Source organism: Anabrus simplex, chromosome 1, assembly GCF_040414725.1.
Source record: "Anabrus simplex isolate iqAnaSimp1 chromosome 1, ASM4041472v1, whole genome shotgun sequence".
NCBI classification, from domain to species: Eukaryota; Metazoa; Arthropoda; class Insecta; order Orthoptera; family Tettigoniidae; genus Anabrus; species Anabrus simplex.
Window position 1 is genome coordinate 436,716,266 of NC_090265.1, and position 13,582 is coordinate 436,729,847.

At 39.8% G+C, this 13,582-nt stretch overlaps 1 protein-coding gene across 1 annotated transcript in view; it reads right to left on the bottom strand.

Annotated features, from left to right (window-relative positions):
- The window catches only part of LOC137500360 (neuropeptide SIFamide receptor-like), a 189,743-nt gene that overhangs the window by 21,083 nt on the left and 155,078 nt on the right, over positions 1–13,582 (bottom strand). The window contains exon 3 of the mRNA XM_068227143.1: positions 6,303–6,556. Within this exon, the coding sequence (XP_068083244.1) occupies positions 6,303–6,556 (254 nt within the window). The remainder of the gene's footprint in view (positions 1–6,302; positions 6,557–13,582) is intronic.

Here is a 13,582-nt window from a genome sequence, read left to right on the forward strand (position 1 = left end):
ATCAAATATTGGTTGTATTAGTCCTTGAACGAGCAGTTTTGTGGCTTTGACAGGTAGAAAGTACCTCATTTTGTAGAGTGAGTGTAATGAACCGAATACACGTTGACAAATTTTTGTTACATGTTCTGACCAACTTAAATACTTATTAAAATTATTCCAAGGTTCTTAATGGAGTCTTTCAGTGTTATAGGTGTTTCATTGATCTTGATAACCGGTATATTGATGCTTTCTAACTTGGCATGCGCTTTGTTAGACCCTACTATGATGACATGCGATTTTAAGGGGTTTACCTTCAGGCAGTGGCTACTAGTCCATTCGTTAATGTTAAATACGTCTTCGTTTAGTTTCATGGTTGCATCTTGTATGTCATTCAGCTTGGTATGAATATACAATTGGATGTCGTCTGAATATAAGTGATATTTAGAGTTCAGTTGTTCTGATAGGAGAACAGAAGGGGTGATAACACCCACCCTGTGCTACCCCCATCTCAGTATTTCGCCATCTAGACATATTATCTCCCACTGACATACATTGTTTATGTCCACTGAGATAGGAATGTACCCAGCATAATACATTATTAGAAAATTTTATCGTTTCTAATTTGGCTAGTAAAATGTCTTTGTTTACGCAGTCAAATGCCTTTGTAAGGTCGAGAAGAATAAGAATTGTAATTTGTCCGTTATCCGTTGCTAGCTGAATGTCGTTTGTTATTTTTATTAATACTGTGTTGGTACTGTAGTTCGATCTAAACCCTGATTTATATCTGTCGAATAAGTTACGATATAAGGGAAAGTTTCTCTTTTGTGTACTAGTTTCTCCAGTATTTTTCCTAGTACAGGGAGGATACTAATAGGACGGTAATCGTCAAGGGTTTTGGGGTAGTATTTTTCGGTAAGGGTCGGATAATGGCATTTTTCCAGTTCTCAGGAAAGATTCCCTTCATAAGTGAGGTGTTAATAATGTGCTTTACTGTAGGAAGAATGATGTCTAGAATTCTTCTTAAAAGGGACAGGTTTATTCCGTCATGTCCAGTAGACCTTGATTTTATGTCATTGAGGGCGCTCTTTACATCACCTAGAGTCACGTGAGAGAAGTAGAATGGTTCCCCACCATGCTTTCCCTTAGAAGATATTCTGTCAATAGTGGCTCTCTTGGTATTTTCGTTCGTCTGGACGTTTCTTGAGCTAAAATAATCATTCAGATCGTGCAAAGGTACATTACAGTTACTGTCCTTTGTCTTCGTTTTATTTAGACTCATATCGCGGAGAGTCTTCCATACAACAGCATAGTCATGTGTATTTAAAATTTCGTACGAGTAGCGAATTTTAGCGTTTCTTATCATATGCGTGGTTTTATTTCGGAGTCTATTATAAATTCTCAAAATTTTTCTGTGCTGGATGTTTCACATAGTAACTATAGGCTGAGTATCTGTCTTTCATTGTTAGTAGGAAACCACGGAAAAACATCTTCTTGGCTGCCAACGGTGGGATTGGAACCCACCATCTCCAGAATGCAAACTCACGGCTACGAGACCCTAGCCGCACGACCAACTCACTCAGTAAGTTAACAGAAATATGGCCTTTCCGACAAATATAATACGTACCATACCTAGTCATTTTCATGTGACGCTGTTGATGGAGACTTGGGCTTGGTGTTATTCGATAGAAATAGGCCATGTGCCGACACACGTTTAATTCTCTGGCTACATCATCTTCACCATCATCCATACACGCTGGCACACAGACCACTTTAGGAGGACCCACGGACAAGCAACAATATGTATATTACCAATTACTATCGTGAAAGATCTGATTAATTTTGACGTGGCCATAAATCACCACACTATATAACATAAATTCTGATACTTCAAATTATTACTCTTATTAAAACATTTCCGTGGTTACCCATCCAAAATTAACGTTAGTTCTCTCTTGCAATGTGATTGTGAACTAGACCAGAGCTGAAGATTCTAGGTCAAAACTCATATTGAAAATGAGAGATACCATATAATCCCAGGGGTGGGGTGATAGGACACTATCCATTAAGCAGTATCTTGAGGAATCAATCCCTCCATCAAATCCATTCTAGCAGCTTCTTCTTAATAGGTCGAGCTTTCCACTTCGTACGTAGCGTCCCACGCTAACTGGCTCAAGGAGCGTTGTCGTATTCAAATTGAAGCGAACAAGGAAAGTCTTAAATGTTGGCCTTGCCTAGCTACTGTCATGAAATTCCAGAAATAAGCTAGCCTCCGTTTGGGGGTGAGTAAATATCATTTGCTGTTGTTGTGAGCGCTCAAGTAAATCGTTAATTTCAGTATATATGTTGCAATATACTACTTGTATGTATCAGCTCTCGCTAACATTTACAGTACAATATAATGGAATGAAAGAACAACATGAATTGATCAAATAAACGTATAAATATTCGAAATGAGTGGTTTTTTTATATGTAGAGAACAAACATATGAACATAGATCCGAAGAACCCGTAATGAATGTTTGAAATAAATAATCACTTAGGGAAGCGAGGAGGAATATAATAGCCGAGTGGCATCCAGTGACGAAGGAAGATTTTTCTGCCCTTCAAAATTCCACCTACCATTGCCAGGATTGAACGCATGATTTTGGGATCCATAGGCCGACACTGTACAACAGAGAGCTACTGCTTTTTATTTGAGAGGAAACGGTCTCTTAACACGGTGACTGCGGTTAGAATCGGCTAAAGCATGTGGGATTTGTGAAATATCACTGTAACGTATACGTGTTACACCTCTGTAAAACGCAAAATACATCACAATTCCGTTTATATTTTAATTATGTGGTGAATTATAAGTGTGTATAATTTTTGAAGCCACGACTAATTTCAGGCATGTTAATATTCAATCACGTAAGAAATTGTAATTAGTTTGTTATCATTATATCTATATTTTGTATATACAATATGCATCAGACTCTCTGTATAAGCAGGTCATTGTGACGAAGTTGAGAATCCCAGTTAGTTTGGTACACATCCACATAACACCCCCCCAAACCACATGCCACTACATCCCTTGAAGGGCCTTGGCCTGCAAAGCGACCGCTGCTCAGCCCGAAGGCCTGCAGATTGCGAGGTGTCCTGTGGTCAGCACGACGAATCCTCTCGGCCGTTATTTTTTGCTTTTGAGACCGGTACACAGCCACATCAGTTGGAATTGTCCAGGTAGTTGCTTTAGGTCGCAATCTACAAGCGGAGAATATTTAGAGTTAAGTAAAGTGGATGAGAGTGGACGATTTAAGAAGTGATGGTTTATAATATTTCCAAATAAAACAACATTTAATCTTTACTCCAAAAAATAGTTCGGTAGACGAAAACAAATTTGAATTCGAAGACGGTTTATAAATGCGTGTGAACGAGGAAGTGGATTCTTAATATTTCATCAGTGGTCGTGCGTATCGATTGTGACTGGGTGCTTTTCAAGACTATGGCCATTGGTTCTTATAATGCTGCCTGGGCACTGTTCTGAATATTTTGACTGTTGTGGTGAGTGCCAGCTTTCGTCGATAATAATGTGTGCCAATTATGTTTGGGCACTCTTCGCTACTGGACAGTCGTGATGTTTTACTAGGTCACCACTGACTGGTTATCACTAATGAGTACGAGTTCCTTATCTCGATAAGGAAGTTGGGGGTTGCGAGTCCTCACTAGGAGTGGGGAACTACAAGCAGAACTGTGAATGTGGACGTCGACGCAGGGAAACTGAGCCAAGTATGACCTTATGCTGACCGAGATCCAAGGAAGACAATACACGATAACCAATCACTAGGTCTTTCTGGTTAACTACTTTTAGAAGAAACGGCAGTAAATTGCAAATACAACCAAGACATGAATTTCGTTTAAAACAAGGCTGTCTATTATTATTATTATTATTATTATTATTATTATTATTATTATTATTATTATTATTATTATTATTATTGTTGTTGTTGTACGCTTTTCCCTCCAAGGAGCACGTAAAACCATTAGCTAGCAGCCGTCGTCTTGTTCTTATCTTCCTAAAACTTCCTTACTCTCATAAGTCAGTCGTCTTTCCTGTGTTCTTGCAGTTTCAGTTTATTTCCGTCGGTTGCTTGGGTGTGAAATTGTGTCAGATGGTTTTATCACTTTATGTACAGGTAGCCTGTGTAGTTACTACTGGGTCAATATGGACTTCTGATAGATCGTTTTGGATGTCTACTTGCCATTGGTATTCAGTATTCGGGAGTTACTGGGTTCGAACCCCACTGTCGGCAGCCCTCAAGATGGTTTTCCGTGGTTTTCCATTTTCACACCAAGCTGTACCTTAATTGAGACCATGGCCGCTTCCTTCCCACTCCTAGCCCTTTCCTGTCCCATCGTCGCCGTAAGACATATCTGTGTCAGTGCGACGTAAAGCAACTAGCAAAAAAATAAAAAATACTTGCCATTGTACTTTGGTTTGTCGGGTTCGATTCATGAGATTTCGTCTTCTTATTTTTAGTTTTCTACAGATTTTCCCACACCTGTGGGGCCGCGGGTGCGAACTGTATCGAATATTGGATCTGACTCAGTTTTACGGCTAGATGCACTTCCCGATGCCAACTTTATGTGCAGCGATGTAATCACCATTGCGTGTTTCTGTGGTGATTGTTAGTGTGGTGTGGTGTCTTAGTATGAAGGGTAAAGTGTTAAGACAAACACAAACAGCCAGTTCCTGAGCCAGAAGAATTAATCAGACGTGATTATAGTACCCGACGAGGCCCGGAATCGGACCCGGGACCCTGTGAACCGAAGGCCTATACGCTGACCATTCAGGCAAGGAGTCGGACTTGAGATTTATTATCATGAATTAATTATTGCGTCACTTTATTTTAATACAAATATTATTGACAAATCAATTCGTTAAATATTTTATAGCAGCCTAAATTTAGGCTCCAATAAATTTTCTATCGCTTTCAGACGGTTTCAGTTAAGATTCAATCAACAAGATATCAGATTTCAGACATATGTGCGTGACCTGAGTTCAATGCTCTACCACTGCTATTATTACTACTAGCAGCCTATTATTATTATTATTATTATTATTATTATTATTATTATTATTATTATTATTATTATTATTAACATTTGAGAGACCCCTTAGTGACCCCTGGCACCATTTTACCTGTATTTTCAGAAAATTATAGACTTTTATTATTATCATTTCATGTGGAGTAGAGTAGAGTTAATTACAATTGATGCCCAACTGCGAGGCAAATAATTAATCAAATTAATAGAAGATAAAATAAATATTATATCACATCCGTGTAGTTAAGCTTCCATTTGAAAGTTAAATGTCCTATGATATCAATAGTCATGCAAAGCTATAAATTTGCTCGGTGTATTAATTAAGTGGCATCTATTATTATTATTATTATTATTATTATTATTATTATTATTATTATTATTATTATTATTATTATTATTAAAACAAAACAAAAACCGTAGGAAAGCAGTCTTTATCGGTTACATCAAGTGAAATGACATATACAGCCTGATACACCTGAACACAGAAGGCCAGATAGAAGGGAAACCACCGAGCTCGATAGCTGCAGTCGCTTAAGTGCGGCCAGTATCCAGTATTCGGGAGATAGTAGGTTCGAACCCTACTGTCGGCAGCCCTGAAAATGGTTTCCCATTTTCACACCAGGCAAATTCTGGGGCTGTACCTTAATTAAGGTCACGGCCGCTTCCTTCCCACTCCTAGCCCTTTCCTGTCCCATCGTCGCCATAAGACCTATCTGTGTCGGTGCGACGTAAAGCAACTAGCAAAAAAAAAAAAGATGGGGAAACCATGTGCATGGGCGGAGAAGTCACTTCTGGGTATGAAACCTCCGACAGTTATTCGACATCCACTATGCAGTAATCCTCATACGGGAGGCAAAAATTAGAAATAAATAGTCCAGGATAGTCACTAAAACTTTTGAAGTGAAGGAACTGGTATAATAATAATAATAATAATAATAATAATAATAATAATAATAATAACAGAAACAGAAATAGGTACCTTCTTGCGTGCCATTAAGTCTTGCGAAGGATGTAACCCCTTCAACAAGTGGGATATAATGGTGATGTCTATACTCAACCGCCTTTCATCGCTAGGAGATAACCTTACACTCATTCCTGTTTTTAGAAGGTGGATTTCAAGAGCTATACACAAATACAGACGTAGGGGTATATCAATAAATTTCTCCTGGCTGGAATTGAACGCATACTTCTTTGCACGAATCTAGGGTGTTTGGTCCCCCCAGCTGCAGAAGAGTTCGTTACCTGCATGTCACTGCCTTCCTCCAATGGCTGCAGCCCGAAGACCACAGCCCATGGCAGGGTGATGGTGAGAGAGAACAGCCAGATGACGATGACGACCACACGGCAGGCTCGTGAGGTCATCTGCCACCGCATGGGGTAGCAAATGGCCAGGCAGCGCTCCACCGAGATTGCCACCAACGTGTTGATGGAAGCGCTCACCGACACTCCTTGAAGATACGGCACCGTCTTGCAGATGACCCAGCCCATTATCCATGCTGAAACAACATAGATGATATCATACTCCCAGGTCATCTTTCATTAATCATTTAACTTAATTCAGTTTAATTAATCCCTTACGGATGATATTGTAGCCCTAGATAATACTTTAGCTCTTTCATTGGCATGTTTGATAATATCGTTTGGAACAGCCTAGTGAATTACGCCACTAACTGTCTTGACCAACTATGGAATTAAAAGACAGATAATTTTAAATTTTACCATACTGGGCGAATTGTCCGGGCGGTTAGGAGCGCGCAGCTGTGAGCTCGCATCCGGGAGATAGTGAGTTCGAACCCCACTGTCCGCAGCCCTGAAGATGGTTTTCCATGGTGTCCCATTTTCACACCAGGCAAATGCTAGGGCTGTACCTTAATTGAGGCCACGGCCGCATACTTCCCATTCATAGGCCCTTCCTGTCCCATCGTCGCCATAAAACCTCTCTGTGTCGGTGCGACGTAAAGCTACTAGCAAAAAAAAAAATACCATTAGCCACCTTTGATTCACTTTTCTGTGCTGTTCTTACTTCACTATCAAATGAGTGTTGGTCTTTCTTAAAACTCGCTTTACATTATTTTTACAGATCGATTTTGCTGTACGACAGTGAAAGCTGGGTCGACTCACGACGTCTTACTTATCAGTTAAAAGTAACAGACATAAATGTAGTGGGAATGATTGCTGGTAAAAACTGGAAGAATGGCAGCAGGGGGAATAAGGACTTAAAGGCTAAGTTACGATTACATTCAATTGATGATGTCTTAACGATTAACCGGCTTCGGTGGCGGGGTCATGTGAGACGAATGGAAGAAGATAGGTCATCTAGGGGTAATAATAGACTCGATCATGGAAATCATGAGGAGGCTCAACACTGCAAGGCATAACTGAGGATACAAGAAAAAAATGAGAGTTTTGCGTGTGTCTGTTAGATTCCTATTCCTATCAAACAGTCAGTACTGTTACTTACGAGTTCTTGTTCAAACTGATCAACACAAGAGGGCTCAAAAGAAACATTTGCAAAAAGCCTGGCATTGGTAACTTATTACACTGACAAGGGACACTTGATCTCGAATGCTCGGAACCGCTTGAAACCATGCTTAGAATAACAAGCAATCATAAAACAAACAGTGGTGTGCCTCATTTCCATGCAAAACGTTGCATTCTACCTCAAGTAACATTTGAATAGAGAGAAACAAAATATCAATACCATAGGAAGGAAATTATATGTAATTTAATGGCGTCAGTGTGTCATTACATTTTCAACCAGCAGCGCCCAAAACTCTCTGCTTAAAGTACTTATAATAGCGCAAAACACACGTATACAGCAGTACCACACACCTGAAAGTGCTTATATTAATCCTCAAAGTGCAGATGCGGGATTTCGATGAAGTGGTTAAAACAAAGTGGGAGAGAACCATGTGCACACCTCACTAAAGCCACGTTATCACATTTCAAATCACTTTCGCATTCACGCAGTCCAATATCAATAGCCACGCTAATTACATTTTCAAATGATGATGTTGGTATGCCAAGGTTATAACCTGGCTTTCGCCAAGCATATTGCAACATAGGCTTATACGTAGGTGCAGCAAATTGATTGTAAATCACAGAGTTAAGTTTCACGATGAAATAACGTTCATGTACCTTCACTTGTGGTTTGGCACCCTGTAGTCTTACAAAATCAGTAATCCTTCTGATATAAGAGTTTATATTGCCGTAAGAAGTAAACATCAAGGGGTTGGCAATATTTTGTTGTTTTCGGTGGCAATATTTTCAGCGTAACATCTTTGTTTGGAGAACTTGCATCTACAAGGGTACGAACTGTATGACCTGCCCAGGAATCACACAACAATAGGCTCTTTACTTTTGTTACATGTTCGCCAAGGACTGAAGTTAGAAAACGTTGCATGTGTTCTTTAGTTATTTTTGCACTTTTGCTTGCCTCCATATGAATGTTTCGTGGACCGGTTGTTTCAAGTTTCTTTAAAATATTGGAACCGAAAGTGCCTGGTGTCTCTTGAAAACAGATGTACAACTTGTTTGCTAGTCTGCCTGCCATTGAAAAAGCCACATCAATTGTGTATCTGTGGGTAGAGCTGTGTACAGACTGCAACACACTACCTGTAGTTTTCTCTCCTCTGTAGGACAGTGTTGATGATGAAGACATTTCATACTGGAATTGACTCTGGTCACTGTTCCGAACATTACCTTTCACCACACCCTCCTCTGCTACAAACATGTTCACTTCTTCCACAAACTGTTGTGCCTTCTGACGTGTGCCCTTACGTGTGACAAATGTAGTTAATATGCCTGTATGAAATGCCATATTCAGCCTTGAGATGGTCGATAAAGGAAATGGAAGCTTTGAAATTGACCAAGCCAGCCATTTTAGCCCCTCCTAATGCCCACATCTGCAAATGCCAATAGTGAACTGTAGATCCATACCTCGTTGCACCATCAAATTGCGATATTACATACTCTTTTATAGTTTGTAATTGTGACAGTCTGTTTCCTTTAAAACGAGCACATGCTCCCCATTTACTAGACACATAATTTAGAATTAATGTGCAATTTGATTTAATTTTCTTATAGGAATTGAAGCCACGGTTGTAATAATCTTCATAAATGTTCTCTAGTACGCAGTCATCAATATCTTTTAATACAATGGACCTCGTCTTTTTGGGTGGAGAGAGTTCGTACTCACTTTGACTTGACTGTTCCTGTTGCTCTGGAGATGAATGTCGTGTACTGCTTGAAGAGCAGGTTCAGGTTCCTCCTGTCCTTCAAAATCCGTTTATCTATCCAGCGTAACATCGTGTATTTCTGTGTCATCGCCATTATATTTCTGAATTATTATGTTATATAACGTATCCGCGAACTCCATATCCTCGGCCCCGATGCCATTTCCACATTCAGCACGTCGCAACTTGGTCCCTAATATTTGGACTAAATGCGTAGGATTAATTCTCTTCATGATATCACTGTACTGTACACAGTTTACACAGTAACTCGCTTGCAAACACTCCAAGAGACAAATACGTACTGCAGCTATACCACTCACGCAACTGAACCGCTGGTTAGTGCAGCTACACTATGCCACCGTCTAGTGGCGCTAGCAGACAAGTGCAGAATTTTGCATGGAAATGAAGCACACCACTGTTTTGTTTATGATTGCCTGTTATTCTAAGCATGGTTTCGTGCGGTTCTGAGCGTTCGAGGTCAAAGGTGTCCCTTGTCAGTGATGAAAAGTACGGATTCAACGCGTTTGTGCCGGTGTCACTGTTCACCCCTTCGGTTACAAGTGTAGGGGAATATGTTTGCGCTAGAATCATTCTGTCTACATAGGTTGGTATTTCGTGCTAAAATTGGCATTGCCCAAACAGACCATTATTTACAACTCACACCTGATAATGAAGTCAAATAAATATTAAAGTTTAATTATTCCACCTATTCAATACATAAAAAGAGATTTTAATAACGAATTAAATCTGTAAATAAAATTATAGTGACGTTTCGCCCTTTAATTAAGGGCATCTTCAGCCTTAATCTAAATCTGAAAGATAATTAATCAGGTACCTGATTGTAATTAAATTACATATGAATGTGAAGGTGATGTTGGAAATATGCTTCAAATGGTGAGCGAAATGGTTGACAATAGTTATGATATTCTTAAAATGAAGCCTTAATAAAGTCTAATATACAAATAGTCGTAAATTATACACTTTCTTGAATGTCCTTGTTTAAAAATTGGTAACAAATTGTATACTGGTAGTTTTATAAGAACGTAAATTTTGTGAAGTGGCGTCCTGTAGAGGTTGAGGGCGTTAGAGAAAACTTTTGGATCCTAAACAGATCGAATGTCACAATAATAAAAATAAAAATGTAGTTGATAATTCCAAATGGAGTATTAATACATATTAAAGCTAGTAAAGAGACGTTTCCGTTGCTCACTTCAAGTGAGGTTTATAATAAATTGTAACGTTGAAATAAGTAAAGCGGGGCCTGATATTCATAAAACCACTGCACTACTAAATGATATTCAGTTACATAAGCCGAATAAGATAGGGAGGAACATTGAAAACAGATCATTACAGATCGATAACTATATAAAAGGTAGTACACCAAAAGTACGATTCCTCGCATTGATTTTGTAAAGTAGTTCTATTATTTCAACAGACCACTGTTCATGATAGTCCTTAATTTTTAATGTGTTTTAAGAACCTATTTTAATACTCTGTGTTTAATTCGCATATCGACGAGTGATGGAACACAATTCTGGATCACACCAGATAAAAACATGATCTTTTCACTTGTCAATTCGCAGTCTGGGAAGGTGGGACAGGATACTTGTGCCGTAAGGTTGTCACAATGTATCAACATGAAAACAAAAACTCCCATTTTACTGTGTTGTGCAAATGCGTTACAATATTGAAGCAAAACTAACTTTCAGTGACGCTATAACATCGTCCCCACGGGGCGAGTTGGCCGTGCGCGTAGAGGCGCGCGCCTGTGAGCTTGCATCCGGGAGATAGTAGGTTCGAATCCCACTATCGGCAGCCCTGAGAATGGTTTTCCGTGGTTTTCCATTTTCACACCAGGCAAATGTACCTTAATTAAGGCCACGGCCGCTTCCTTCCAACTCCTAGGCCTTTCCTATCCCATAGTCGCCATAAGACCTATCTGTGTCGGTGCGACGTAAAGCCCCTATCAAAACAAAAAAAACCAAACAAAAAAAAAACATCGTCCCAAGGTGTCATATGACGAAAATGTGGTGGCCCGGAAAGTTCAGCTGTGAAGAGTGTTATTTGTACTAATGTCAACTGTTCATAGCAGAAATTATACTTTACCTATTCCATTGAAATTTTAATATTTGATTTAAATGAGATGGGTTTCGAGCCTGCATTTTTGACCTTCTTTAATTGTTTCGCAAGGACCATAAATCGTTTTATTCTTATTTCTAATTTATTTATTATACGCACTAAAATGCATAATTTTTCAGGAAGGGTTTGTATGAGATGGTGAAGTCAGCGCATACCTCACTCCCATCGACTTACAATAAGAGGTCTGTTTAAGGAGTAACGTCCTCATCCCATGAAAGAATCACCATCAACAGCGTCATATATCCTCACCGAGCTCGATAGCTGCAGTCGCTTAAGTGCGGCCAGTATCCAGTATTCGAGAGATAGTAGGTTCGAACCCCACTGTCGGCAGCCCTGAAGATGGTTTTCCGTGGTTTCCCATTTTCACACCAGGCAAATGCTGGGGATGTGCCTTAATCAAGACCACGGCCTCTTCCTTCCCACTCCTAGCCCTTTCCTGTCCCATCGTCGCCATAAGACCTACCGTGTCAGTGCGACGTAAAGCAACTAGCATATGCCCTCACTCCTAATGAGCACTGGGGAGAGTTCTGGAATTGAAACTAGGCTTTTAACATGCAATCTCGTGATTACGCCGGCCAACACACATATGGTGATTTTTTTAACCCATGACACTTGAACGTCGCTTGGTAGGCCAAGGCCCTTCAAGGGCTGTAGTGCCATGGGGTTTGGTTTGATTATGACACTTGAACCGGTTAATCGCAGTGTCGGACTATAAAGACCTGACACCTTAACCATAAAGGCCACAAGTGAGCACATGCACATTTAATTAAATGAACTTGTTATTATAACGTCTAAATTCCCTAACAATGGAAAATGTTTCACTAAGTGGACCTAGGCATAATAATTATTTTTAAAATATTTATTATCCGTTTTTTTCTATTTGCCAGTGGTTCAACATCGTATCAACTCAACCAGGAGTTTTAGACACCGAAAGGATAGAAAAGTACTAGGAATGTGCAGGAAGTGGCTGTAGAATAAATTAAGGGACTGTTAGTTGCTAGGATCTTTGGCCACGTGGAAAGGTAAGCAACTGGTGACAAGCACGCGGTGCTGTCTTTACTCATGCTATAGTGGGAAAGTGAAACGGAAAACATTGCCTGAGTGTTCAAATTATTATATATATATAAAAAAGAATTTTCCTTACGTTGCATTGACGCACACAGGTCTTTTGGCGACGATGGGATGGGGAAGGCCTAGGAGTGGGAAGGAAGCGACCGTAGCCTTCATTAAGGTACACTCCAAGCATTTGCCCGGTGTGAAAAGGGAAAAACACAGAAAAAAATCAGGGCTGTCGACAATGGGGGGAGTTCGCAAGCAACACACCGTACACCTAACCACACTCCAACACGATGTCTCCCGAAATGTGCTTAGTCATGCTGACGCAAGCAGCTAAACTGTCCCTTTCCTCACTGGAGATGGTATGACTTCTCTAACTCGGCCACAGAAACCAACAACTGACAGTACAACCCCAGCATTTCCCTGGTATGAAAGTGAAAAACCTGATTAAAACATCTCCGGAGCTGCTGGTAGTGGGGTTCGAGTTCACAATCACCTTCGGAGGTAAGAAAGTGGAAAACCACGGAAAACCATCTGGTGGGTTACTGACTGTAGGGCACGCCCATCTCCTCCCGAATCCAAGCTTACATCAACATGACTCAGACCACGTACTTAATTTACTCAATAATAATAATAATAATAATAATAATAATAATAATAATAATAATAATAATAATAATAATGTTTTTAACTGCTACAGACTTCAGAGACGCCCGAATCCCAGAATTTCACCCTGAATGAGGGTACTTTAACGTGCACAATTGTAGTAACTAAGGACTCTCAAATTCCATTTGAGTGCGATGGAGTTCTGTCTCGCAGCTTTCAGAATAGAAGACAAAAATTCGCATCCTCATTCTCCAACGTTCGTCGATTGTGATTCAGATGACCAACGCTTAAACTTACAATGCTCAGATATTTGATGATCTGTGGACGAGAAATAACATTGTGGTATGCGCCCATTTTTCACTATCAACGACCCAACTGGCCTTCCGTTTTCACGTTCTTAGTCTGCATCATCAATTTGATTTTGAAAATAGCAAATTATTTACATGAGTTACCATCTAGGCTGCTAGCCTTAAGTTGATATTTAAA